The 27644-nt window shown below is 39.8% G+C and overlaps 1 protein-coding gene across 2 annotated transcripts; it reads right to left on the bottom strand.

The window, feature by feature from the left end:
- Positions 1-10: 10 nt before the first annotated feature.
- Positions 11-27485, bottom strand: NAPG (NSF attachment protein gamma). 2 transcript variants are annotated; one of them, XM_055238536.2, is made up of 13 exons: positions 27258-27485; positions 22567-22634; positions 20623-20707; positions 19863-19880; positions 18920-18950; positions 13242-13351; positions 13059-13125; positions 12719-12789; positions 6427-6505; positions 4461-4540; positions 3744-3873; positions 2586-2763; positions 11-1636 (listed from the first exon to the last, which is right to left on the bottom strand). In XM_055238536.2, the coding sequence occupies exons 1-12, from the start codon at positions 27311-27313 to the stop codon at positions 2620-2622; spliced, it is 939 nt and encodes a 312-aa protein (XP_055094511.1). In that variant the 5' UTR covers positions 27314-27485; the 3' UTR covers positions 11-1636; positions 2586-2619. The 2 variants fall into 2 exon arrangements, with proteins under 2 accessions (XP_055094511.1, XP_055094501.1); XM_055238526.2 differs by having other exon boundaries at positions 11-2763.
- Positions 27486-27644: the final 159 nt, after the last annotated feature.

Genomic DNA, 27644 nt, shown 5'->3' with positions numbered 1-27644 from the left:
CAAAGAATAATCATATTTATATAGCTTCAGGTTTTATTTTCATAATTATCTTCCTATAGAAGCAATAATCTATATTTCCATAACAACACATTTAATATTCTACTCATCAGAGTTGGAAAAAATAGGAATAAAGCAGATTCCATACAGAAATACCATACTCTGCATATGTACAAATAAATTCAATATATTAAATCTATTTTGTAGCTGGACTTCACTTACAATGTAACAGAACATTGAATATTAGATTCTGAGCATATTCATGCAGACTTCCACTTTGGTGAAAGTGATGACAGTGGAGTTCTGGAAGACAATTTTTCTTGTAAACACCAAGTTTTACACTTTGGACTATGCTCTCAAGATAGAAACTTATGAGTGGAAAAAGAAAATGTATAAATGTGAAACAAATATTCTTTACCGCACAGAATAACCCTGACAACAAAGAATATCCCCACCTCCTGGTTATTCAGTCCTCACCGTGGGCAGGAAGGGTGAAGGAGGCTGCACTTGGACACAGCCTTTTGTGTGGTTTAAAGCCCAGCTGCGCTGCTGCTACAGAACGCACTTCATCATCACCTTTTTTTAAAAAAGTTTTCAGTACATAAGAAGGGTAAAACCAAAAAATTTTTTCCCCAAGACTTTAATGGGTAATATGATCTATAAATAGTCTACAATATCTTTTAAGTATTGCCAAATCGGTTTAAACAGATTACTAATTAGCTCAAATGAGCATTAATGTAGACTCCAGAAGTTTCTGATTGGATCTAAAGGATACAAGCTGCAATGATGGGATCTTTGAAACACTGCAATGTCCTTAAATGCAAATGTCTACATATAGCTTGTTCATAGTTAATCCCAATATCATTAATAAAAATGAGATGCTACCTGAAGAACTATGCCAATAAATTAAGGAAGAAAAACATTAAATTTATTAGCATTTTGTATCCGACTTACAATAAAGACTGTATATCAACATCCACGCACCCAAGACCACCTCCCAAAGGAGGATGCTATTCTGTCTAAGCTCTCCCACAGAACTGTGACTAAAATCACTTCTGATACTCCAACTTAGTATTTTCAGAAAATCTAGCAAAATTAAGCAACCTATACTCAAATAAGGTATGACTCTAAAAGAGACAGAGACCGGGCATGAAGAAGCAGGAAATTACTTTGGCAGCGTGTACCTGCAGAACGTACACTGCTGGTGTTTGTAGCCTCTTTCCAATTAACAGATTATGAGATGGGTCTAAGCCACACAGGGTGAAAAAGGAATGTTTCGAAAACAGCATTTTAGGAAATAACTATAAAGGATCAATATATTGGCAGTGTGGTGTTTTAAATATTGTCTTTCTAAAACAATTCTTCCCTTTCAGCTAAGTTTTCATAGTATATAGCATTTTCCATGTCAAGTTACGACGGAGTTACAATCACAATAAACCAAATTATTTTGGAGGGAAGAAATATATCTGTATTAGATTGATGGAAACGTTACCTCATTCTTACAATGTTAGAAAGATATTCGTAGGCTGGGTGAGGTGGCTTATGTCTACAATCCCAGCACTTTGGGAGGCCAAGGCAGGCAGATGGCTTGAGCTTAGGAGTTTGAGAACAGCCTGTGCAACATGGAGCAACCCCATCTCTACAAAAAAATATCAAAAAATAAAAAATTAAAAATTAAAAATAAAAACATTAGCCTGGCGTGGTGGTGCACGCCTGTAGTCCCAGCTACTCGGGACTGAGGTGGCAGAATCACCTGAGTCCAGGAGAGGCTGCAGGGAGCTGTGATCGTGCCACTGCACTCCAGCCTGGGCAACAGAGTGAGACCCTTAAAAAACCAAAAAACAAACAAACAAACAAACAAAAAGGTATTCATTACCCATTAGCTCCTATTTGGTCAAGAACCAAGTAGATTTGAAGACAGTCACTGTATGTATTTTTTAGATAGAAGAAATATCCACACTTCAGAGAGGACTGAAGATATTTATAGATCACTTTAATATGCTACCTTCAAAATTTTTCAAACTCATAATATATAAGAGCTTCAATGCATCTTTTATTGGGCTAAATAATATTGTAAGGCTCAAAATAACTTCCTGTCCCCATCTCATCTATGAAAAGACTTAATAATTTAAATGTATCTAACATCATGGGGGATAAATTTCCTTTTCAAAACAAAACAAATTTTAAAATAATTTTTTATCAGTAAACATCACTTTTAGCAGCAATTATTAAATGAAACGTAAAAAACAATTCAATAACAGTAACTTACAAGCGTCCAAGAGAGAAGAATAACTATGCTTATTACCCCTTTTGTTTAGAACATAATTTATGTATAATTTGGCTTGCAAATTTTTTAATCAACTGTATTAAAACATGACAGTACATTTTCTGTTAATTCCTGCTGGTGTCTTAGAAAAGGTCTTATGAAAAGAAAAAGATATGCTTCACAGGTAATGGATACAATGAGTGATTTGGGAAGATGGTAACTAAAAACTAGTCTTTATTAGGATCCAAAATCATGACTATAATGAAGTACAGATATCCCTAATCTATTCCCAAGTCCTTGAAATAGCATGTCAGGATTTTACCTTTGTTTCCCTTTTCTTTTCAGCAAGCAAAATACTAGCATAGTCCTCCTGAGTATTCGTCTTCCTCTTCATCAGCAGCTGTGGCAGTGACACCATCAGGCTTGGCCTGTGGTGTTGCAGGTGATTTCTTCTTGATTCCCCCTCCTGGAACCACCAAACTCAGGCCCAGCTTAGCATACTGTCAACAACAGAACATGTTCTTAAAAGCTGGATAACTAGAATCCTGACACGTTTTACTCAGCTCTAAAAAGACATAGCCTGGCTCTCCACCCTCATGAACACCAATTCTACCATTCAGATGGAAAAACAAAACCCAACAATGCTGTTCCCCAGATGCCTCATGACCATGGTGGGACAGGTACACAACTAGTAAAAGTTTCAATTATAAATTTTTTTAATTAAAAATTTAAAAAAATATATATTTTCAAAACCTATGTAAGACGTTATTTAGAAAAAAATTTTTCTACATATATCATTATAATAAACAACTGAAGGCCTTAAGTTGATCTGATACTATGATGATACTCTAAAGGCCTAAGGCCAAACAGGTACTTACAAATCTACTGAAAAAGACAAATGAGGAAAAAATAGAAACTTATAGTCACGGTTCACTTTATGTGCAAGACATCATGTGAGGATATTTCTCACACACTGAGTAATGTATTCTTCACAACACTCCAGCAAGACAGGTACTAGTGGCTTCATTTTTACAAATGAATTAACTGAGGCTTAGAGATAATTAATGACCTGCAACACATAGCTAGTCCTCACAGATTTCCACAGGTCTACTGAATTACAAAGGCCACTACAGAATGGGCTTCTTTCAGAGAGTCCGTCTAAAAGAAACGAATAAAAGCAACCTACAGAGGACAACAGATAGAGGAAAAGCTGAGAAATGAGCCTCAATTTTAAAATATGTATATGGTCAACAGAGTTAGATGGGTGAGTAAATGGCTATAAACCACACAACTAACATCTATTTTATCTAAATCTACGGTGAAATTCAATGCAAGTGGTCAGTTTCCTTATGAGTAGTAGTTTGAGAAGAAAAAAAGAGGTAGGAAAAAATCTCTTAAGTACATGGGTAAAAAATAATCTCACTAGAAACCTCTTTCTTTCAAGAGAAAAGATGAAAGCTATGCAAACAGGTCCACTTACATCATTGTCCATATACTTGAAAAGCGGTGAGTTGCAGACATCTGACACTTGATCTTGGTCTTGCTGGTCATAACCTTCAAGAAGCTGTTCCAGGGCAGCACAGTCTTCACTGCCATTGAACCCAGGGATGCTGCAGTAAGCACAAATCACACGTCTTCACCTTCTCCTTAAAAGAACACATCTCAGGCAGGGATGATTCTGCCCCTGGCATGTGACAATGTCTGGAGACATTTTGGTACTTAAAAGTGTGGGAATGCTAGTGGCATCTAGAGGGCAGAGACCAGGGATCCCGCTAACCAGCCTACAGCACACGGGACAGGCGCGACCACAAAGAATTATCCAGCCCAAATGTTAACAGTGTTGAGATTAAGACTGCTCATGTTAAACACCAAGAAGATTCCTCATTTTGATTTCTGTAACATAAATCTGAGAATTTTTTCCCCCTTTTTCTTGTTCTTTTTTTCTTAGAAAGGAATTAACGTGACTAAAATGACTAAAGTCATTCACTTCCATGGAGGTCCCCAAGAGAAAAATACAGGAAAGGAAAAAAAAAAAAAGTGTAAAATGCCCACTGTAAAAGATGAAATGGTAGATGAGCACTCCTAAGATTTAGAAATGACAGTTTCATGGCCAGGAACATTTGTCCTAGCAGCAATCTTAGTTGTAGAAACAGAGGTGTTGACACTGCAAGTCAAGAGGGCCCAGACAACATCGTACCTATAGCTCTCCCGGACACATCTTTCTGCAGCTACATAGTCATTTCTGTGTAGATGAACTAAGACTTGAGCAATTGTTTTCTAAAACAAAAGAGAGGATCATGGTCAAATTTACATCTGTTTAATAAAGTCAATATCCTGGCAGTATTAAAAACACCCAGAGTTTAACTTTCAGAGTCTTTGTTTGTATAAATAGAGATTTATAAATGCTATAGTAACTTCCACGGGACACCTGAGGGGAAATATCCTAGAACAGTACTTTTCTAACTCTCATGTCCTGGGATTTGGCTGCTTGGGGCAAGCCTGGGATTCACCCATTTCTAACAAATTCCAGGGGGCACTCTTGCTGCTGGTCTGGGAACCGCACTTTGACACAAGCCTTAGATCACAACCACGTTTTAAAGAGAATCTCTTTCAAATATCTACACAGATTCGAGCTTGAAAAGTGAAGAAAAAAGAAGGTGGGGGGGGACCCATAACACCACAATGATACTTAGAATCCTTAAAAAGAAACTAGGAAAAAGATGTATGAATGAAAACTTCACATAAAAGAAACAATGATAGTATCGATAAGGCAACAATAAAAGCAATAATAAGATCAAGGATATGACTGATAAATTACTGGCAAAATAGGTCTTCATGAAGTATTTTTCCATCTTTTGGTCTCTATTGTTTAGGTAACTTTTACTGAGCTATCTTTAAGTTCACAGTCTTCCTTCTGTCATCTCTGAGATTAAGCTTATCCAATATTTTATTTCAATAATGTATTTGTCAGTCCTAAAATTTCCATTTAGTTCATTTTTATAGTTTCTATAAAAATAATTTTTCCTATGAAAAACAACAGGTCCTCTTTTCTATTCATTTCAATTGTGTTTATCTTTACCTCACGGAGCAACTTACAGTTGCTTCAGTCTTTATGTGATAATGCCAATAACCCTGGTCACTGCCGGGTTGCCATCAGTTGTCTTTTCTCCTGAAAACTGGTCATATTTCCAGGTTCTTGCATGTTGAGTAATTCTGGATTGTACTGTGAATGTGATGCTGCACAGCCTCTGCTTAATTCTCAGGAGAGTACGGATGTTTTCGGCAGGTAATCACCCCAGTTAGGTTCAGACTACATGTGGTGCCTTGCTTTTGGTGGATGGAAGTTCTACACTTAATTCAAATCCTTTGCTATGTGGCTTTGGGTCTGTTCCATGCATAAGCCCTTCAGAGGGCAGTGCAACACTTTGACAGTGATGAAATCTTAGCTCTCCAAGCTTTCCGCTGCACTGCTACTTTGGGGCCTGTCTCAGCACAGCTGAAGAGTAAACCCAAGACTTGTGTGGGCCACATCCACACTCAGGGGACTCTGTTTCCAGCTCTCTCCTTTCTGGAATGGAATTTTCTCCTTGCTCTCTAGCTCATTTTCCTAGCTCCTCTGGCAAAAGAGACTGGGGTCCTTGTGGAGTTTTATCAACCTGAGCCATTATCACAGTGTAGCTCCACGCCTGGGACAAGCTTGGAGCAAAGCCAAAGAAAAGGAAAACAATGGGACCTCTTCTCCCAGTGCTGGTTAGAAAGGCAGGATTTCTTTTGGAGTTTTCATTGTTGCAGCCTTTGCTGCCCAGCTCCACAACTGTGGGCTTCTCTCAGGGGAGGGCAATGCTGCAAGAGGAAATGGAAAAAAACCCGAGAAACTCACTCCCATGGTGGGTGTTTGCTCCTCTCCTTAGTCTGTCTGTTTTTATTTACTTTTCAGAGTTCAAGGGTGGTTGCTTTTGTATTTTATCCAGTAGTTTAGTTGTAATCAGCAGAGAAACAAGCTGTAGTGGGCTTACTCTATCTTGGTCAAAAATAGAGGCCCATGAAGTATTATTTTACAAAAACATAGAAATACCCAAAGAATCCTTTCTTAGGTACTTATTCATACCAGTATAAAAAAATCATCTAATGTAATACCAAAAACAAACACTTTCAAAGAATACCTTATAACAAGTTGGATAATTCTCAATTTCCTTATAAATATTTTTTTCTTTTTGAATAGAGAGTGCCGCCTCATCAAACCTAAAACGAAACACAGAAATGTAAAACAAGCAGGTCTAAATGATCTATAGCAGAGGTCCCCTGTGAAATGTACTTGACATCATAGATTGTAAGGACACCAGGAGGACAGGTATTGCTAGCAGCTGCCCCAGGACCCAGGTTTCCACACGCTCTGCTCATCTGGCTTGCCTTTCAAATGTCTGACTCCCCACTTTCAGGCTGCACGCTGACAGAAAAAGCAAAAGAACTCAAGGATGGCTTAGGTCAAACGGGGAGTTTTAAGCTTAGTAAGGACTGTCCAATAATGAGTGTCACAACTTCTTCGTGATATGTATTTGAGACGATCTTCGATTAAATCACCCAAGATTTCTTTCCTCTCGACTGAAAGAACATCCAGACACCCAAGGCACTTGGTGCCTTCCCCCAACTGTGTCCCTCCATCACACACTCCGCTGCTGCCCCAGTGGCCCTAGCAAGCTCTGAGGTGCCTAAAAGGGCAGCACTGAGGGGAGGCAAGTTAGAGACCTACACAAAAGCCTTCCTGCATCTTCAGTCTTCAACATTCATCTTTTCCATTGACCCTCATACATTCTCCTTTTCTTCCATTTTGCCCAATGGCAGAATGAAGATGAAACCAAGGAAAGGGGCCGCCAAAACTTTTCCCCCAAACCCTCCAGGCCCTTACCCCTTTCTCATTCCCCCAGCTCTAATTCCATCAAACCCTAATCGAATCCTCCTCTCCCTGCAAAGCTGTAGTATACTCCAAATGCCAGGACTCCCTGAGTAGTACAACTTGAGACTGAGTGAAATGTACAGTCTTTAGCCACTGCTCTCATCCCAATAAGAGTCCAAGGTTATGGGAGCAACTACCAGGGTCTGGGCATTGGGACTACACACAATCAACAGTCAAAAGGGGCAAGAGTCTGTACTATCGGGATTCAAAGGGAGGTAAGTGGTATTGTAAACCAAAGTAAAAATACAAAAATGTTATGCTTGTTATGCTATATGCTCTATTTTTCTGTCTTTTTTTTTTGAGACGGAGTCTCACTCTGTTGCCCAGGCTGGAGTGCAGTGGCGAGATCTCGGCTCACCGCAACCTCTGCCTTCTGGGTTCAAGTGATTCTCCTGCCTCAGCCTCCCGAGTAGCTGGGATTACAGGTGCCCCCCACCACGCCCAGTTAATTTTTGTATTTTTTTTTTTTGAGACGGAGTCTCGCTCTTTCACCCAGGCTGGAGTGCAGTGGCGCGATCTCGGCTCACTGCAGGCTCCGCCCCCCGGGGTTCACGCCATTCTCCTGCCTTAGCCTCCCGCGTAGCTGGGACTACAGGCACCCGCCACCTCGCCCGGCTAATTTTTTGTATTTTTTAGTAGAGACGGGGTTTCACCGTGTTAGCCAGGATGGTCTCGATCTCCTGACCTCGTGATCCGCCCGCCTCGGCCTCCCAAAGTGCTGGGATTACAGGCGTGAGCCACCGTGCCCGGCCTAATTTTTGTATTTTTAATAGAGATGGGGTTTCGCTATGTTGGCCAGGCTGGTCTCAAACTCCTGACCTCAGGTGATCCACCTGCCTCGGCCTTGCAAAGTGCTGGGATTACAGGTGTGAGCCACCGCGCCCGGCCTGTATGTTATCTTTTTAAAAATAGTTGCATGTATAGACAGACACAGACACACACCACACACACAGTGGCTTGGCTTATGCTATTATGGCTACTTATATCATGAGTTGAACTGAATCTTTATGGGATGCACGCTGGCAACTTAGTGCCTTATAAAATGACACTCATAGAAGAAATGCATTCTGAATTTCCACAGGTCAACTTGATAAATTTTTGGAACAAAGTCAATTTATAAGCTGGGTTTGGTAGCAGAATTCTAAGAGTGTTCCCAATTCTTGCCCCTTGTAAACATTTCCTCTATAATCCCCCTTTAAGTGTAGGTGTGACCCTTGGAATATGATGGGCCATCCTGTGATTAGGACACAAATCAGCTGACTTCGAGTGAATCACTGTCTGTGTGGGCCTGACTTAATCAGGTGGGCCCTTCCTTAAGTTAGAGGCCAGAGTGCTCCTGATGTCTCGAATTAGCAGCAAACTGCCATGCGGTGAACCACCCAGGGGGGCACATGGCCAGGAACTGAAGGCGAACTCAAAGCTGAGAGCAGTTCCTGGCCAACAGGCAACAAGAAAACAGGAATCTCTTTCACACAGCTGCAAGGAAATCAATTCTGCTAACAATCAATGAGCTTGGAAAAGGACCCAAGCCTCCGGTGAGATCAGCCCCCTCCGACACCTTGATTTCGGCCTGGTCAGACCCTAGCTCTGCTACCTAGCTACACTGTATCCAGACTTCTGGCCTCGTGAAACTGTGAGCTAATCAGTGAGTATTGTTTTAAGCTGCTAAGTTTGTAGCACTCTGCTATGCAGAAATAAAAAATTAATGCAAGGCGGACTACAGCTACATTTATCTATATCATAATTGTGATCCTGAGCTTATAACAGATCCTGTTTTATAAAATAAATTACGGTCAGAATATTCTGTGCCCATCGTGTCTAGATTACATCATTCTATTAGCAATCTCAGTATTTTAAACTTTTCGTATATTTAACTATAAAGGGTGCATTATTTACACATAAACTGTTTATTTCCTTGACATAATAATAGCATTTCTATGTACTAATATATATTTACCTAACAAAAGAGCCAAGCACTTATATGAGTTTGTAGATGAAAAAGTTGACCGACTTTGCTAAAAGACCATGAAATCAGCATACAAAGCCATCTATTTTTAAATGTATCCAGAAAAGTATTAGTTACTTATTATAATGAAACACAGATGCTTTCAACTTTTCCATCAGGTAATACTTAATATTCCTAACAAAATGACAAGAATCTGGTTTTGCTGAAAAAAGAATAAATTGTTTATATCTTCCCCAGATGAAACAAAATTGAAACCCCACAGAAGTTATGTGCAAATGGCAGAAAACTATCAAAAAACCTCATTCATCCCCAAGTTTTCAACAGACACCTTCCTTACCACAACTCAAACTGCTCCTCTGGCCCCAACTATTTCCTGAACTCCAAAACCTATTTTTAACTACCTACAGAAATGTTTAGTTTATGTGTCATATTCCCAACTAAGTTTATTACCATCACCGATAAGTTTGTTTCTATATTCCTTATCTCAGTTATTAATGGCAACATGGACAGAACCGTTATGCAAGACAGAAACCCAGTGATTCTCCTTAATAGCACACACCCCACCCCTGAACATATACACACCCAACCCTCCTTGTGTTTAGGATCTAGTGACTGTCTCAGACAACCGGTGAGAAGCAGCTCTTTTCTTTGCTAAGTGAATCTTCTAGGAGGGATTTGGGTTCACTGAGACCACACACCTTGTCTCAGAGGCACAGACCTTCTCTCAGAGGCACAAGGTCATGATCAACTTGCTGGAAAGGCCTTTTCTTTTTTTCTTTTTCTTTTTTTTTGAGATGGGAGTCTCACTGCAACCTGCGCCTCCTGGGTTCAAGCGATTCTCCAGCCTCCCGAGCAGCTGGGATTATAGGTGTGCGTCATCATGCCCGGCTAATTTTTGTATTTTTAGTAGAGGAGTTTCACCACTTGGCCAGGCTAATCTTGAACTTCTGACCTCAGCTGATCCACCTGCCTCGGCCTCCCAAAGTGTCGTGATTACAGGCATGAGCCACTGCACCCAGCCTGGAAAGGCCTTTTCTAAAAAGGAACAAGGGCACTGGCCTTGGACTGACTTTAAGACCATTCCAGATATAATCTAAATGAAACTCTGAATCACTTCTGAATTTTGACTCTCCAGAACTGAAGGAGAAGCAAGAGATTAATATATTAAATAGATTAACTTTGCTATACTAACATAAAAAGTATTAAATTAGGACATCTTACGGACTCATGTTAATGTAAAAACATTAAGTGCACTAACTAAATATAACAAACATAAAACTTTAGACTCCATGCCACACAGTCTATTAGTAGATGTTGCTTGTGTGAAGTATAAAATTACCACCTGTTTAGTTCTTTTAGGCAACTGATGCAATCAAATAATAATCTAAGCACATAGTTAATATTTTCAATTATCACATAAATCATCTCAGTAATCTCTCCATCACTATAAAAGCTGCATGTTTTTTCTTACCCTGCACTATTTAAGTTCCCAATAGAAGCACCATGACAGTAGACTTAATTTTTTCATACCAAGGTACCCAGCAACACTTTTCAAAAGATCAAATTCCTTCATGTTCCTGCACAAATTTAATTTTTATATTGTTAATACACTTCAAAAATGTATTTCCATAACATTTTTGTTTAGCACAGCAGAAAGTATCATTTTAAAATACATTTTTCCTAAAAAGAAAAAAAAACCCAATAAAACAAAGTCATGAATAAAAGCCCTAGATTTATAAATGTGCCCTTTGAGCACATCTATGCAGCATTCTCACTTCTGCTGCTCATTCAACTAGCATTCTGCCCTCTGCTGAGGCTTTGAAGAATTTAACTCAGTAACTGCTTTAAAACAATGGCTTTCATCGGATGTGTCCAAACCGACTGGCAACACTGGTAATGTTTTGAGGATGATGGTAGCCCCCATCCCTAGTGGAGCTTTCTAAAGGAATATGCACAGGCAGCTGGAAAACGTTCCTCATCTGACCTCCCCTGAAAACATCCTGGCCTCTCTCCCTTCCTGTGCCACTCCCTCTACAACACAGCTTTAGATAATCTATACCTTGAGAAACAAAAGGAAAGAAGATGTGGAAAGCAGAAATACTTCAGGGGAGCTGATGCAGTCTGGACTCTCACACAAGGCTGTCCTTAACTTCTGCCCCTTCCTGCAACTTCACTTCCTCCACCTTCCATGGAGTCTTATAGTAAGGGGCTTAGCACTCTAGAAAGGCACTAGGAGTCTTGTCAGGGAGCATCAGGAGGTGAGAACAGATGAGAAAGGAGGTAAACTATGCTAAAACTTGCCTCTTGACTGCCCTGAAAAGAATGAAGGACACTGTTTCTAAGACATGGGGCCCCTGCTCACAAGTCAGAACCTTGGTATCACCTCACAGTTCAGCTATTCTGCCACAGCCATAGCACCATCACCAAGAACAGCTCTGCTGCTGTAACAAACACTTTCAGAAACTAAACTGAACCATTTTTAAGTTGGGAATTGTCAGAGTTAGCATTTCAGTCACTGACTTCTGGGAAGCAACGAGTAAGTAACAAGATGAATAAAGATAATGACCCCGGACTGACATTTAAATTAAACTTTGCTTCATGATTAAAGTCCTAATTTAAAAACAAAATGAAATTTCTATTCCATTTAGACAAAAAAATACTACTCAGTGAAGGAAGGTCCTATAAACAAATTAGTTTATCTAAATGAGATTGTTTAATAGTTCATTCTAGATTAATTTATTCTCATGTTACTCTAGACAGGTTTAAATTGTATTTCAGAATCTGCAGTCTTCATGAAGAAAAAATTTAATTCAGTCTCGGATAGGATAGATTCATCAGTCATTTCTATTTTGATTCCTTGACATATTAAATGGATCTTGGGTGTTTTCTGTTACTGGGAAGCTTTGGGCAAATTTCAATTAAGATAGCTGCAGACTTACAATCTCCTAGAGATGTTTATCTTAAATATTATTGAGACAGAATTTTATTAATGAAAAAAATTGTTTACTAAAAGTAAACTGAGATAAAGTAAAAAAAAAGAAAAGGAAATCCCAATAGGATTTTAGCTTTCTGAGGTTCAACTATTTGTGCTTCAGGTCATATGTTGAAAGGGTAACAAGGTAAATATTCTAGTAATGACACTATTTGTCAAGAACCTGTCAATTTTCATGGGTGAGTGTTTACGCATCTTTGTCATTTATCCTAATATTCTTATTTTTCCTTGAGAGAGATATTATAATCCAACCAAATAACAGATGAACAGAACTGTTCCCTTTCATGCTGCTGAGCCAGGGTTCAACCAATAAAAGCACAGTGCATGATAAATTTGGGCATTACACTTTCAAAAAACAGCAGATCTTTTAATATCTAATTCAATGTGCCTACTGTCTAGTAAATGTTAATATTCTTTTGTGTGGCCTGGTGTGTCTACAGCTTATACCAAAAAATTAACAAGCTATCCCTCAAATTACTTTCCAGTTCCAAATGTGGATTCACAGTATAGTTAAACACACAGCAATAGTTTTTAAAGACATACCTACGTCCTCGTACTAGTAGTCTGGAGGCTTTTCCTAGTAATTCAACTGCCTGTCGTAAGCGTTCTTCATTCTGAAGGAATCAAAGAAAAACAACTGTTGGCTGCTTTAATGTTGAAATGTTTTTATCCCATAATATTTATTTTGTAAAGAAGTAACGGCACTGGATCAAGGGGGGAATACGAAAGCTGCTAGTTCATTTCACTCTAACAGAAAAGAAATAGTGTGCAACTGTGAGCAGGGAAAAGTTTTAAAAGTAGCCACTGCGCTTCTCTATTTTCCTATATATTATTAATCTAAACATTCTAAGTAATTAAAGAAAAAAATAAGATTCAAACTTACTTCAAACACATTAGCTGTCTGTTGATATAACTGTACAGCTTTCTCTGGATCAACATTTTCTATAAGCCTGAATTAGACAAGAAAATGTGTCTTACATGAGAAATGGAAAACTTGTTTTTCAGGGACTTCTTTAAAACAAAAAGACAAGACTTCTATGCAGAGACTTGTCCATCTCACACTCACTTTCCAGCTCGCTCCAAAGCCATGGCTGCTGTGTCTGGGGTGCCATTTTCTAGATACATCATGCTGGCTTTCTCAATTAGCTGAACAGCCTCTGGTAGTTTCTGCATCTCCTTTGGGCAAAGGATACAGCAGACAGGTCAGCAAATGCACCAATTAAAGAAAAACAGAGTTAACCATCTGAAATGCAATTATTTTTTATTTTAAGTTCTGGGACACATGTGCAGAATGTGCAGGTTTGTTACGTAGGTATACATGTGCCATAGTGGTTTGCTATGCCTATCAACCCATCATCTAGGTTTTAAGCCCCACATGCATTAGGTATTTGTCCTAGTGCTCTCCCTCCCCTTAATCCCCAGCCCCCAACAGGCCCAGGAGTATGATGTTCCCCTCCCTGTGTCCATGTGTCCTTGTGGTTCAATTCCCACTTATGAGTGAGAACACGTGGTGTTTGGTTTTCTGTTCCTGTGTTAGTTTGCCGAGAATGATGGCTTCCAGCTTCATCCATGTCCCTGCAAAGGACATGATCTCATTCTTTTTTTACAGCTGCATAGTATTCCATGGTGTATATGTACCACATTTTCTTTATCCAGTCTATCACTGATGGGCATTTGGGTTGGTTCCATGCCTTTGCTATTGTAAATGGTGCTACAATAAACATACGTGTTTATTGTATAAACATACATCTTTATAAAATGATTTATGTTCCTTTGGGTATATGCCCAGTAATGGGATTGCTGGGTCAAATGGTATTTCTGGTTCTAGATCCTTGAGGAATCCCCACACTGTCTTCCACAATGGTTGAACTAATTTACACTCCCATCAACAGTATAAAAACTTTCCTATTTCTCCACAGCCTGGCCAGCATCTATTGTTTCCTGACTTCTTAATCATCGCCATTCTGACTGGCGTGAGATCTCACTGTGGTTTTGATTTGCATTTCTCTAATGATCAGTGATGATGAGCTGTTTTTCATGTTTGTTGGCCGTATGTCTTCTTTTTATACAAGGAACTTAAATTTACAAGAAAAAAACAACCCCATCAAAAAGTGGGCAAAAGATATGAAATGCAATTATTTTATCCCTAATTCATGAAAGTAAATGACTCAAAAACATTGTATAGCAATAAATATATTTAAAATGAAATGCTTCACATGATTACTCTCCCAATCAAGCTTCATTAAACCCAACCAAAAAGGTATCAGGTAATTTCTACACAGAGTTCATCATCACTTCACAGACCTTTGGGAAATCTATGAAAATAGAAAAAACCAAAAACCTTGCTCTTTACTGTTTTCTAAGCATTTCTTATTCTTTAAACATTTACCAAGTCCCTACTACATACAAGACCTATGCCAAGGATCACAAACTGGCAGCCCAACGACTCTATCTCACTTCCAAGTGTGTTTTGCTTGATCCACGCAGTATTTTTAAATTAGATACTTTCGGCCGGGCGCGGTGGCTCACGCTTGTAATCCCAGCACTTTGGGAGGCCGAGGCGGGCGGATCACGAGGTCAGGAGATCGAGACCACGGTGAAACCCCGTCTCTACTAAAAATACAAAAAAATTAGCCGGGCGTAGTGGCGGGCGCCTGTAGTCCCAGCTACTCGGAGAGGCTGAGGCAGGAGAATGGCGTGAACCCGGGAGGCAGAGCTTGCAGTGAGCCGAGAGGGCGCCACTGCACTCCAGCCTGGGCGACAGAGCAAGACTCCGTCTCAAAAAAAAAAAAAAAAAAATAAATTAGATACTTTCACAAAAATTGTTTTATGGCTTTCTTAAAAAAAATATCAAAAGCTGTGGCATCAGCAGGCTTGCATCCCTGTATGGCAACAAGCTGGGGCTGGGCAGCACTGTCCCGCCACATGAGCATGCACCTCCTGGCGCTTCTCCCCACTCTTCACTTCCAAATGCCCTCCACATCCCGGCTGCTCATTCATTTCAGTTATTCCTCTATATCCCGAGTTCATCTGAGTTTGCAACCATCTTCCAAGACTGATAAATTCTGCATCTTGCTACCAATCTATACATCTCAGGATCATGCAGTCCTAATGTCTAATATCTCCAAATCAAACATTTTAAAAATAAACTTAAAAAAACACCGTTTAAAAGCTAGTTATAAAGTTTACACAAGCAACTTATTTAGTGTTGACTTGCTGTATCTTAAGGTAGGCCCCACACTGACATCTCATGGGTGGTTTTCAAATCTGCCTATTCAGTCCCTTGCTAAGTTGACAAATTCATTAGGATACCCTTAACAAAACTGGTCTCATTTTCGCCAACCCCAAAACATAACTTTATTATTTAGCTATGGAAACTAACAATAACACAGACTGAAAGACACTGTATGAAATAAGACTGCTATCATTCACTCAAGCAGAATGAAATGCTAATACATTTCCAAACCTCAGTGAAAAAATAAAAACAATACTTTTTTTGTTATAAAACCAAGTCAATGAAAGATTCCGAGTCTACAATATCTGCTGAAAAATATCTGAATGAACAGCGGAGGTAAATCTAACAAAATCTCTCTCAGACACGTTAGTCCTGAGGGTCATTTTGGCTTTTAAAGAATACAACTGAACCTTGAACAGCAGAGATTTAAACTGTGCTGGTCCAATTATATGCAGACTGTTGCTCCTCTGCCACCCGAGACAGCAAAACCAACCCCTCCTCTTCGTCCTCCCCCTCCTCCTCTTCCTCCTCCTCAGCCCACTCAAACGTGAAGACTATGATGAAGATGAAGAGCCCTATGATGCTCTACTTCCACTTAAAGAACACTAAATATATTTTCTCTTCCTTATGATTTTCTTAATATTTGCTTTTCTCTAGCTTACTTTATTGTAAGAATACAGTATAAAACATATTCCATACAACATACAACATATGTACTGACTGTTTATATTATTGATAAGACTTCCAGTCAGTAGTAGGGTAGTGGCTCATGCCTATAATCCCAGCACTTTGGGAGGCTGAGGCAGAAGTATCACTTGAGCCCAGGAGTTTGAGCCCTGCTTGGGCAACACAGCGAGAACCAGTCTCTACCAAAAAAATTAAAAAATCAGCAGGGCATGGTGGCATGCACCTATAGTCCCAGCTACTCAGGAGGCTGAGGTGGGAGGATCGCTTGAGTCCAGGAGGTTGAGGCTGCAGTAAGCCACGATTGTGCCACTGCAATCCAGCCTGGGCAACAGAGCAAGATCCTGTCTCAAAAAAACAAAAACAGGCTATTAGTAAAGTTTTTGGGGAGTAAAAAGTTATATGTAGATTTTCAACTGCACAAGGGGTTGGCATCCCAACCCCTGGGTAGTTCAAGGGTCAACTGTATTTCTTCCCCAAATTTACCTACCCACTAATTACATATATAATGTGAATCTACAACATAAAAGCATTTGGGAGGATAAAAAAAAACACAGGAACTATTCGTCATGAGTTTTACCCAGTAGACAGAGCAAAAAATACATTAGAAGGCAGTATAAATGGCATCCGAGTCCTATTTGTTGTTTAAAAATAAGCAACTACATCTTCCTGTTTTTGCATAAAATCAAGTGAGGCTGTGAATAAGAGGTCCAACCACAATATTGATACTTCTCCATAAAAAATGATGAGCTGCCTACTTGAAAGTTACACTCTCCACCATAAATATGCCTATTTTCAATGGCTGTGTGCCAGTGGAGCAAATAGGATATGAAATCACAGCAGTCATCAAGTGACAGAACCAAAGGTTGATCCAACAAGTTTCTGTGGCTTCCCTTGTGCATCTGTCTACAAAATGGCACTCCCCAAGCCTTTCTGGTGAATCAATGTGAAGGTCTGCATGACAAATTGGTAGAAATTTTAGCCCACAGAATTGGGGACCACGTAGCTCAGGGGTCCTGTGCTCCCAAGACAGTCCAAAGGCATTTAATTTAAATATAAGATAATGCCAGAAAGCATTTTCCTTCATCTGTTTCCCTATCCACTAAGTTAATTTTCTTTCATTCAAAGTAGTGCCTTTCCAACCCTCAAATTAAATAGATACTTGAGCAATGGAAATGATGCCTGAATAATAACTTTTGATGAAGATTCAAGTCTTAGTACAGCTGTTGTAATATAAACTGAGGCTGTGAGAATTAGAGTGTTTGAGCATTTCTTAAACAGGCACGAAGTACACTAAGAATGTAACAGCCACCTGGGAGTTTTCTAGTTCTCAGAGGAAAATGAGACACAAGAAGACCAGAGCAGATCCCCAGCTTCTTTGGCCGTAAGAGAAACTCTAGTTTCAAAGGAACTGCGGTTAATAACCTAACTTGCAGCACCAAATACCAATTCAGTTGCATGTTTGGCCAGAAAAGCTTTATTTCAATGGATATATAACAGTTTATAATAAAGAAGCATCATAATTTATTTAAACACTTTCCTATTATTATTATTACTTTGAGACAGAGTCTCGCTCTGTTGCCCAGGCTGGAGTACAGTGGTGCGATCTCGGCTCACTGCAACCTCTGCCTCCCGAGTTCAAGCAATTCTCCTGCCTCAGCCTCCTGAGTAGCTGGGATTACAGGCGCCCACCACCATGCCCAGCTAATTTTTTTATTTTTAGAAGAGACAGGGTTTCACCATGTTGGCCAGGCTGGTCTCGAACTCCTGATCTCAGGTAATCCACCCACCTTGGCCTCCCAAAGTGCTGGGATTACAGGCGTGAGCCACTACACCCAACCGCACTTTCCTATTATTCAAAATTTAGATAATTGCCATTTCTTCAAAAAACAACCTGATGCATACATCTTTGGTCTCTCTCTCTTGATGACAGATTCACAGAATTGAAATTCCTGGGTCAAAGACTATAAAATCTTTTAAATTAAGCATGTTAACAGCTATTACTATCATTCTTTAACTTTTTGGTATTTTTTATTGTTCTACAATGAGCATGTATTCACTGAAAAAAATGAGTAAGTTCACATCATAAAAGTCATAGAAATTAAAACAAAAGCTTTACTAGGGTAAAAGTTCTTAAAAACAAAGCTTTATAATAAATACTTGAAAGCAGCTTTTACCATTTTAGAAAAAACATTTTTAAAAAAGAAAGACAAATACTTTATTTCAACTGCCAGCTGGCATACTTTGAGAGTGAGCATCATAAAGTAGTATGTTCTGTCTCACCACAGCAGGACATTAATTCCTAGCCTGATTTTGAGGAGCAGAAGTACAAACAGTGGCATAGGTACATTAGTTGGAATATTCCATGCAGAATGAATTAAAGTAGCAAAAGCTTAAATCTGTGGTTGTTTCTGCTGCCAACTGTTATTCGCACAAGTAAAAATCTCTTCTATAACCCATGTATGATAATTTTTTAATATTTATAAAATTTTACATTTAGATGTCCTTCTCAAAAGTAGAGAAACTGCCCATAGAGCTCTTTTTATAGCAATACACATCTATCCTGGTTATAGAGCTTAGAACATTACTGTTCCCAGTTCATTCCAGTACATTTTCTCTTAAATTTCACTTTTAACATTCCTTATCTTAAGACGTACAGAATCTATTCTATGGGTCCAATTAATGTTACCATGGACAGAAAATCCTAACTTAGCACCTCTTGCCTTACAGTAAGGTAGCTTTTCAACTTCAACATAAATTCTTGTTTAACATCTTGTAGTTAATTCATTTTACCTACACAACAATTGTGACATAACATTACTGACCTTCAACATCATTCCAGCTTGCTCATAAGCTCTGCAAAGAGAATATAATTTCTCTGATGAGATCTTAATGAAATAAGGGGTAGAAGAAACTTTCTGGTGAGGAACCACTGGTAAGGAAAGTGACTTCAATTAAGATGGGCTCATGTACAGCGTATCACTTCAGGCTTATATTACCACACAATATAATTTTTTATTCTTTTTTCATGGGGAATAATGGCTTAGAACATCAGACATTTGAGTTAAAGAGATTTTATTTTGCAGATGCAAAATTAAGTAAAGCTCAGTAAGGTTAAATTAATTTCCATCTGACAAACCTAAACCTAAGTTTTTTTCTTGTTTGTCTGTTTTTGGGATGGAGTCTTGCCGTGTCGCCCAGGCTGGAGAGCAGAGGCACGATCTCAGCTCACTGCAACCTCCATCTCCCAGGTTCAAGCAAGTCTCCTGCCTCAGCCTCCCCAGTAGCTCAGATTACAGACACGTGCCACCACATCCAGTTAATATTTGTATTTTTAGTAGAGACAGGGTTTTTCACCAAGTTGGCCAGGCTGGTCTTGAACTCCTGACATCAAGTGATCCACCCGCCTCAGTCAACAAATAACTACTCTCCACAAGGCAGGAGAGAGCTTCCTGCTTCATTTCCACAGGCACTATTAACTATCAAACAGAGGAAAAAAGACATCCTAACTTATTTTTTTTCCCATAGGCTACTGAACAAAATGCTCCTAATAAAATATTATGGCAAATTTAATTCAAACTCTTTACATCTTAGAGTTAGGAGTAAGTCTTAGTTTTTAAGGTTTAGGTAAAAACTGAAGCAAAGAGAAATGATTATTATTTAAATCAATACAAAATTTATAATTTGGGAAAAAATTACCAATCTACAGAAAAACAGCAACATTTAAAACACAATTTGCAAATATATGAAAACATGAAGAATACTTACTTGGCAGCATGAAAAAGACTGAATGGAAGTAACGAAGTCAAAGTTAAGGAAAAAAGAAAAAAAACAAATAGTTTCTACAGATCTACTATTTAAAGACAGTTAACTAAATCACTGACCCAGTTGGTTCCAAAAGACAAATCCTACAAACAGGTAAAAAAGAAATAATTCAATGCCTGTCAATATCGTTTAAAACTACCTAATTCCCAAAAACACTGACAAAACACTGCATAGATTTTAAACTATTTCTATTGTGCAATAATCTGAAGTTTTACTGAAGTGCAAAGTTATTATGACTACAGTTTGCAAGTAAGAGAAACATTTTTTACTGAAAAGTTTTCAAATACCTCAGGAAAATGTACTGTTTTAAACTACTTGTAATTTTTATTTCAAATACCTAAGGAAAACTGTATTTAAAAAAATTGATGCAGTAGTTCACACGTTTTCAATACCTGTGCTACTTCTTCATTCTTCAGCACATGTCTATAGATTTACTTTACTTCATCCCAGTTAAAACCATCATCAAGTAAAACCACAAACAATAGAAAATAAGTTCTCAAATGTAGCTCTGCGAACCAGTGTGGACCTTATGATCAAACTCCACTATAAATGCTCCTTCAGAGTTTAAAAATACAGAATTTTTCTAATCATTTTCTAATTTAAAAACATTTTACTACACAGGTAGTAAAGTAAATTTACAGCAAGAGAAAACAGCTTGTCAAAATCATCTGTTTAATTTCTTTTTAAAAGTTGAAAAAGATACGCCCTATTATTTTCATGGGCAACAGCTTCCCTCAGGCAGGCATCTTTTGCTTGCTCAAACTGTTTGGCATTTTTAAAAGCAACAGCTGAAATAGAAAAAAAAAAATGATTATTTCCATCATTAAAAACCTCAAATGAATCATTACTAAAATCTGCATTTTATATGAAGTATTACAAACATACCTACTTCAAATACTTAGGAAGTATCCTAAAACTAGAAAATATTACTTTTTTCTAAAGCAATTTCCTTACAACTTCTCCAATTATCAGCAACTTAGGAGTATTTTTAAAACTTTTTCTTTTTTAATTGTTGACTACTGACAACAAATCAGTGTTACTTCCACTCAAAATCAAGAAGTCTTTCTAACACCAACACTCCCCAATACTCCCCAGTGACTGGCAGATTCTTTAGTTACAAAAGACAGCACCTTACTTCACCAGTTTTACCTTTGAATGGTATTTTGGGTATAGGTCATTCGATTAGGTAGAAACTGAAGGCCAATAAGCACATTTAACCGTTTTTATAATAAACCTTCCTTTTGGCATAATCTTTAAATGTCTAACAATGCATTTAAAAAAAAAAAAAATCTTTTATACTGTTTACTATCTATGAAAAAGATGTCTCACTGTTCAAACAGCTAAAGTATACTGCAAGCTGTTTTAAAAGTGTAATCATCAAAGCAAAACAGGAGTGCTTATAACATATGATCTTACAAATTTTGGAAAACTTATGAAGGGTTGCTTACAAAGAAGCAAAAAGCATAATGCTTTAAGAATAGTGTTATTTGTTAAAAACACTCTTAAAATTCTCTTTAATGTAAAAACCAAATACTGAAACTATTCGCCTCCCTGCTTTTCCATATGTTGCTTTTTAAAAAATTTATTCTGATTAAATAGATTTTCCATAAGCCCTTAAAGAAAATAAACAAAGGATGCTTCAGTGGGAAAATTTCATCTAAAACATTTATTTTTGAATGTAGTTCATGATCTCAGAGGGGCAGAAAACAAATGTGTTAAATTTCCCTCACAGAGGAAACTTGCAAAATGTTATTCCCTTCTGCTACAGAAGCCTCCTTGCACGAGTAGTCCATAAAATTCATACAAAGTTTGAACTTTTAATAATTTTAAAGTATAAGATAAAGTACTTGCATGATGCAAAAAAACAGAATTTACTCAGATTTAAATAAAAGTACCGAAGACTCATTTGCTGTTTAACCAAAAGCACTTGCCCTAGATGATCTCTATGCTAGGCTAACAAATGTGATCAGGGCTATTGCTGAAATACAACGGAAAATGTGTTCAAGGTACTTCAAAATTTTGTTATATTTATACTCCAAATTATCACAGATATGCTTAAAGCTATCATTCTGTAATTCAGAATGCTAAATTTTTAGTAAATTCCCTTTCTGTTGCATATTTTAGATTGTTTATATCTTAAAGATAAATTGATTAAAATATGTATATAGCTTAACACTTCATGAACACTGAACAGATACACTCAAAGTGAGGTTCATAAAAGACATAAAATACCAAGCAAACATATGATTTGCATATCTGCTTAAGATGAGGCTAAGTTAACAAAAAATTTAACAAACTCCTAATTCAATAGAAAGTACAATAGAGAAATATGGCAAAACTCATGGATATAGTATTCAAATAACTGGAGTTAAAGAATATATAAGCAACGCTAAAAACCCACTACTGTGTATCACCAACCCTGCCCCATCCTTGCTGTCATAGACAGCAGGTACCAGGAACTCTGACTCAGCTCTCAACACATCTGAAAATAAGTGGAAAAAAACTCAAGGGCTTGCACAATTGTTTTGTTTGTTTTTTAACTATTAAAGCCTTGTAGAAAGCATACAAGTAAGTATTATGGTGAAATGAAGTTATCAGACTATTTTAAGATTACATATTGGAGCAACCGGACTATAGTCAAAAATACCTGCTTTTCCGTATTCAGAAGCGGCACTGTCATAATCTGGCTTCCATTTTAAAAAACCAGTTTTCAGGCTAGAATGAAAAAAAGACACAGTTAACAGAAGTTACCAACCACATTTATAAGTCAGATCTCTGCTTGTAATGACCTTCTAGGTCTTAAAAAGAAAAAAAAAAAAGAGAAGCCATCAGGCGCAAACTCTGTGTCACCCGCCTCCATCCAAACTTAGGCCTAACAAACACAACCTCACCTCTTTCACTCCCACTGTCACAGGTATGTGGTTTTCCTCTTAGAGGTTCTCAATTCATGGTCACTGGACCAGCACCATCAGCACTGCCTGGGAACTTACTAAAATCGTAAATTGTTGATCCCATCCCAAGCCTACAGCACCTCTGAGGTTTAACGAGCCCAAAGATGGTTTAAAGCTTTAGAACCACTGAAGCACAGTATTGACAGCAGAGGGATTCATGAAACTGACGCATAGACAAGAGGCTAGAGACATAAATGGAGGCATCATAAGCATATGTCAAGAGCATAGATGAGATCAGATCCCCTAGTGAGACTGCAGAGACAGAACAGAAAGACTAAGGAATACAATCATTCAGTGAAACAACAGAGGAAGTAGGCAAAAAAAAAAAAAAAAAAAAAAGGTGAAAACTCGCCACCAATAAACAAGGTAATCAGAAAGGGAAGGATATTATAAAAGCCAAGAGAAACTGCTTTCCAGGATCACTACAGGTTTCTTGGATACCAAACCAACGGACAATCAATTTTGAATCATTATCTTATTTGCCTTTTCCTCAATATTTTTTTCTTATTTTAAAATAATTTCAGACTTAGTTTAAACTAATTCAGTAACTGTCAAATTTGGGTGTGCATAAAAATTGCCCAAACCATCTTAAATTCCAAATTTCATTCAATTAGTGAAGGCCTGCTTGCATAGAACACTGCTTGCTTCAAATGACTCAGGGGAGTATCTTAACTGAAAGATGAGGAATCCATATGAGCCCTCAGAAGTACAGCCTTCATTGTGTGACAGCCATGGGAACTGCCACAAAGTCATAGCTTTTTTTTTTTTTTTTTTTCTCTTGAGATAGGGTCTCGCTCTGTCACCCAGGCTGGAGTGCAGTGGTATTATCTCGGCTCACTGCAACTTCTGCCTCCCAGGTTCAAGTGACTCTTGTGCCTCAGCCTCCTCTGTAGCTGGGATTACAGGCTTGAACCACCACACTCAGCTAATTTTTGAATTTTTAGTAGAGAAGAGGTTTCGCCATGTTGGCCAGGTGGTTTCGAACTCCTGGCCTCAAGTGATCCGCCCACCTCGGCCTCCCAAAGAGCTAGAATCACCAGCATGAGCCACTGTGCTCAGCCAGCTACAGTAACATTTTTTGCCAATTAAATTTATTTAACATATTTAGCATCTAAAACTTGTTTGTGTATATAGTGTTACAAGATTCAAATTAATATAAGCAATTTTTCAAGCTTACCAAGAATTTCACTGTTCAGAAAAATAATATCCTTAAATTGTGGTGTGTCTACTCGAATCCACAAAATTGAGGAAATATGCAATACGCAAAATGCTAACCCTCTGTTCCTATCCCAAAACAAACATTACATTCTGTATACTAACATAATTTTTTTAATCCCACTAAAAACAAGATACAATCATTCAGTTGCCTAATGTGCTATACACGGAAAGACCTAGAGAGTTTAAAACTGGGCAAACCATCCCAAGTCACATGAACACCACTAATAAGGAAGAAAGATATACGGCTAATTTAGGTTTAGCAGCTATACCTGTTAGTCCTTTTGACCTTTTTCTCCAAAGAATCAATATGGAAATTGACGAATTTCCACAGAAAAAAAGAAAACAGCAAAATTACCATCTGTGTGGGGGGGATCAATTTACAAAATTACTCAGCAATATTGAACTATATCATCATTAGAAAATGGAGAAAAATCAAATATCTCCTAAGAGCCTGGCCCATTTTTCCTAACACCCGCTGAGTAACTCTGTCTAGCAGCATTTCGAACTAACACTTCAAGCCTAAACTCCACACCTCCCCGCCCCACCTCCCTGCCCCAGACCTACCCACCAATCACATCCATTAACCTATATCCCTTATCTTGGCTGAAGGCCTCTCCCACTCGTCTCCCAAGTTAGAAACCTAGGAGTTAACCCTTCATCTCTATATGCAGACACCTCATTAAAGCATGTCAACCCTATTGACAAATGTCACCCAATCCTACCCCCGTACTGTTACTTGAATTCAGGCCATCACCACCTCTCCCCTGAAGACAACAACCCACTAACATGTCTGGCAGTACCTTCATGGGAGAGTCACCTTTCCTCCTCTTCCATTCCCCGCACCCTGAGCATATTACTTTTCCTTGCTTCCTATCTCTACCATACCACACTGAGTAACTTCTATTCTAGCACTGAACATCCTATTTTTAGTCCTCTGTTAACTTGTCTGCTCACCTGTGAATTCTAAGCTCTTGAAGAAGGGACCACTTTTGGTTACTCCAGTATCCTCAGTGGCTGGTACAGGTACACAGACACACCTTTGTAAATGTTTGTTTACTGAATATGTCAAAGTCCATTCTCCACACCGCTGCCACATTTCTTTTTCTTTTCCTTTTTATTTTTTATTTTTTTTAGACAGAGTCTTGCTCTGTCTCCCAGGCTGGAATGCAGTGGCGCGATCTCCGCTCACTGCAACCTCCGCCTCTGGGGCTCAAGCGGTTCTCCAGCCTCAGCCTCCTGAGCAATTGGGATTACAGGTACATGCCACCACACCCGGCTAGTTTTTGTATTTTTAGTAGAGACAGGGTTTCACCATGTTGGCCAGGCTGCTCTCGAACTCCTGACCTCAAGTGATCCACCCACCTCAGCCTCCCAAAGTGCTGGGATTATAGGCGTGAGCCACTGGGCCCAGCCTGCTGCCACATTTCTTTCACCAAAAGCAAATCTAACCGAGTCCACTGGTTAGATGCCTACAATAGCTATCTGAGAAGCTGTCCCTTCACAGTCTGGCCCCAACTCTTTTTCACTCCAGCTCGTCCCCTGGCACTGTGACTACACTTCATTCACTGTTCCCAGAGCACATTTTCAGGCCCATGTATAATACATACTACAGGTTGTGCACAGAATCTCTTTCACAAGATTTTCCCTCTGTCTAAAACATTCTGTATTTCTCAAGCCCTGCTCACAAATCATCTCTTCCTCAAATTTCCTCAGGCAGAATAAACTTCTCCCTCTGGGTTACCTATGCACAGTTAATACAGCTTTTTTGTGGTCCCTATTCCACACACTATTCTTATTACAATTTTTGCGTTTGCTCCCACTAGAAAGTCAGAATGTTGTGGGAACCTCCTGCACCAGGAGAGCCCCAGTACCTTATACACTGACCGCCTCGAGTCATGTGATAGAGCTTGAGTTTTTCCACTGTTTGAACACTGGCTCTGCCATCTTTCACCTGTGCAGTCTGGGGCAAGTCGTTATGCGGCTTCCCTGAGTCTCATTTCCTCTTACGAAAAATTAGAATCTCTATTTGGAAAGCTATTGTGAAGATCTCAGCTTATGAAATTATGTATGTGAAGCACCCACCACAGAGCACAATGCTGACTTTTTTTTTTTTTTGAGACTGAGTGTCGCTCTGTCGCCCAAGCTGGAGTGCAGTGGCGCATCTCGGCTCACTGCAAGCTCCGCCTCCCGGGTTCAGGCCATTCTCCTGCCTCAGGCTCCCGAGTAGCTTGGGACTACAGGTGCCCGCCACCACGCCCGGCTAATTTTTTGTATTTTTAATAGAGACGGGTTTCACTGTGTTACCCAGGATGGTCTGGATCTTCTGACCTTGTGATCCGCCCGCCTCGGCCTCCCAAAGTGCTGGGATTACAGGCGTGAGCCACCGCACCCGGCCCACAATGCTGACTATTAACTGTAACTGCCAGATAAAAATGCGCTGGAGTAATGAAGGAGGGGGGAAGAGGCTGCCAAACGGATGAATTAAGGAGAATCAGTTCAGTCCCACAAACATTTGCTGGGTGCCCACTACGTACTGTACTAGAGATGGCAGGACATACACATCAAAGGACGAACGAAGCACAGTCCCTGCCCACAGGCAATAAAATGACAAATGACAAAGGTTCACTGAGGAGTTTTTGGGGTAAACCTGTGGTCCCCTTCAACAAGGGGCTCTTCTAGGGCTGCGGTTCTCAACAGGGCGATGTTGTTCCCCAGAGGACATTTTGGGTTGCCACAAATGGGGAAGAGGTACGACCGGCACCCAGCAAGTAGAGGCCAGGGATGCTAACGAGCCTCCGATGCACAGACAGCCGCCACCACAAGGAGTCTTCAGGAGCAGAGCGCCCAAGTAGAGAAGCCCTTTTTAGCGACCAGCCCCGCAGCACTGCGCCGGGTCCTCGCCCACACCGGCTCTGGGGAGCGGACTTCCGGCGGGGTGGACCCACGGCGCTGTCCGAGGAGCAGCGGAGCTGACCCCGACCCCGACCCCGGGAGCGCGACCCCGGGAGTGTGACCCAGGAGACACCGAGCCCCGGCAGCCCCGCGGGCACCAGTGCGCCGGGCCCCCTCAGCCCTGAGCCCTCCCTCCCGCCCCGCCGGGTGGTAAGGCCGCGCCAGTGAGAGACGGACCCGGCGTCCACACACAGGCCCACGGAAGGTTCTCACTCACTATTTCTCTGCTTTGGCGAGGTGTTCCAGCCCCTCGTTTATCTTCTGAGCCGCCATCTCCACAGTCAGGTCTCTGACGTGGAGAGAGTGTGACCCTGCCTCTTCGTCCAGGGCCAAGAGTCCGCCCAAATAGGCGTGCGAACCCCAAGGAGGAAGCTGGTGCAGCGCGACAGTCGAGCGGCTACGGAGGGCCGGAGGGCCCAAGCCGCTGCGGCGAAGCCGGGCTGAGAGCCTGCCGGGGCGCCCCGCAAAGCGACAACGCGCAGGCGCAGCGCATCAAGGCTGCCCCACCCAGGGCATCTAGCGCAGGCGCGGTCGGATACTGTTGGGGCGTATTCTTTCATTCAATATTTGCAAAGCACCTAATATGTGTCAGGCACTATTCTAG

This window comes from Symphalangus syndactylus, chromosome 1, assembly GCF_028878055.3.
Source record: "Symphalangus syndactylus isolate Jambi chromosome 1, NHGRI_mSymSyn1-v2.1_pri, whole genome shotgun sequence".
NCBI classification, from domain to species: domain Eukaryota; kingdom Metazoa; phylum Chordata; class Mammalia; order Primates; family Hylobatidae; genus Symphalangus; species Symphalangus syndactylus.
Note: the sequence above shows the minus strand (reverse complement) of the source record. Positions and strands in the feature narration are given on the sequence as shown.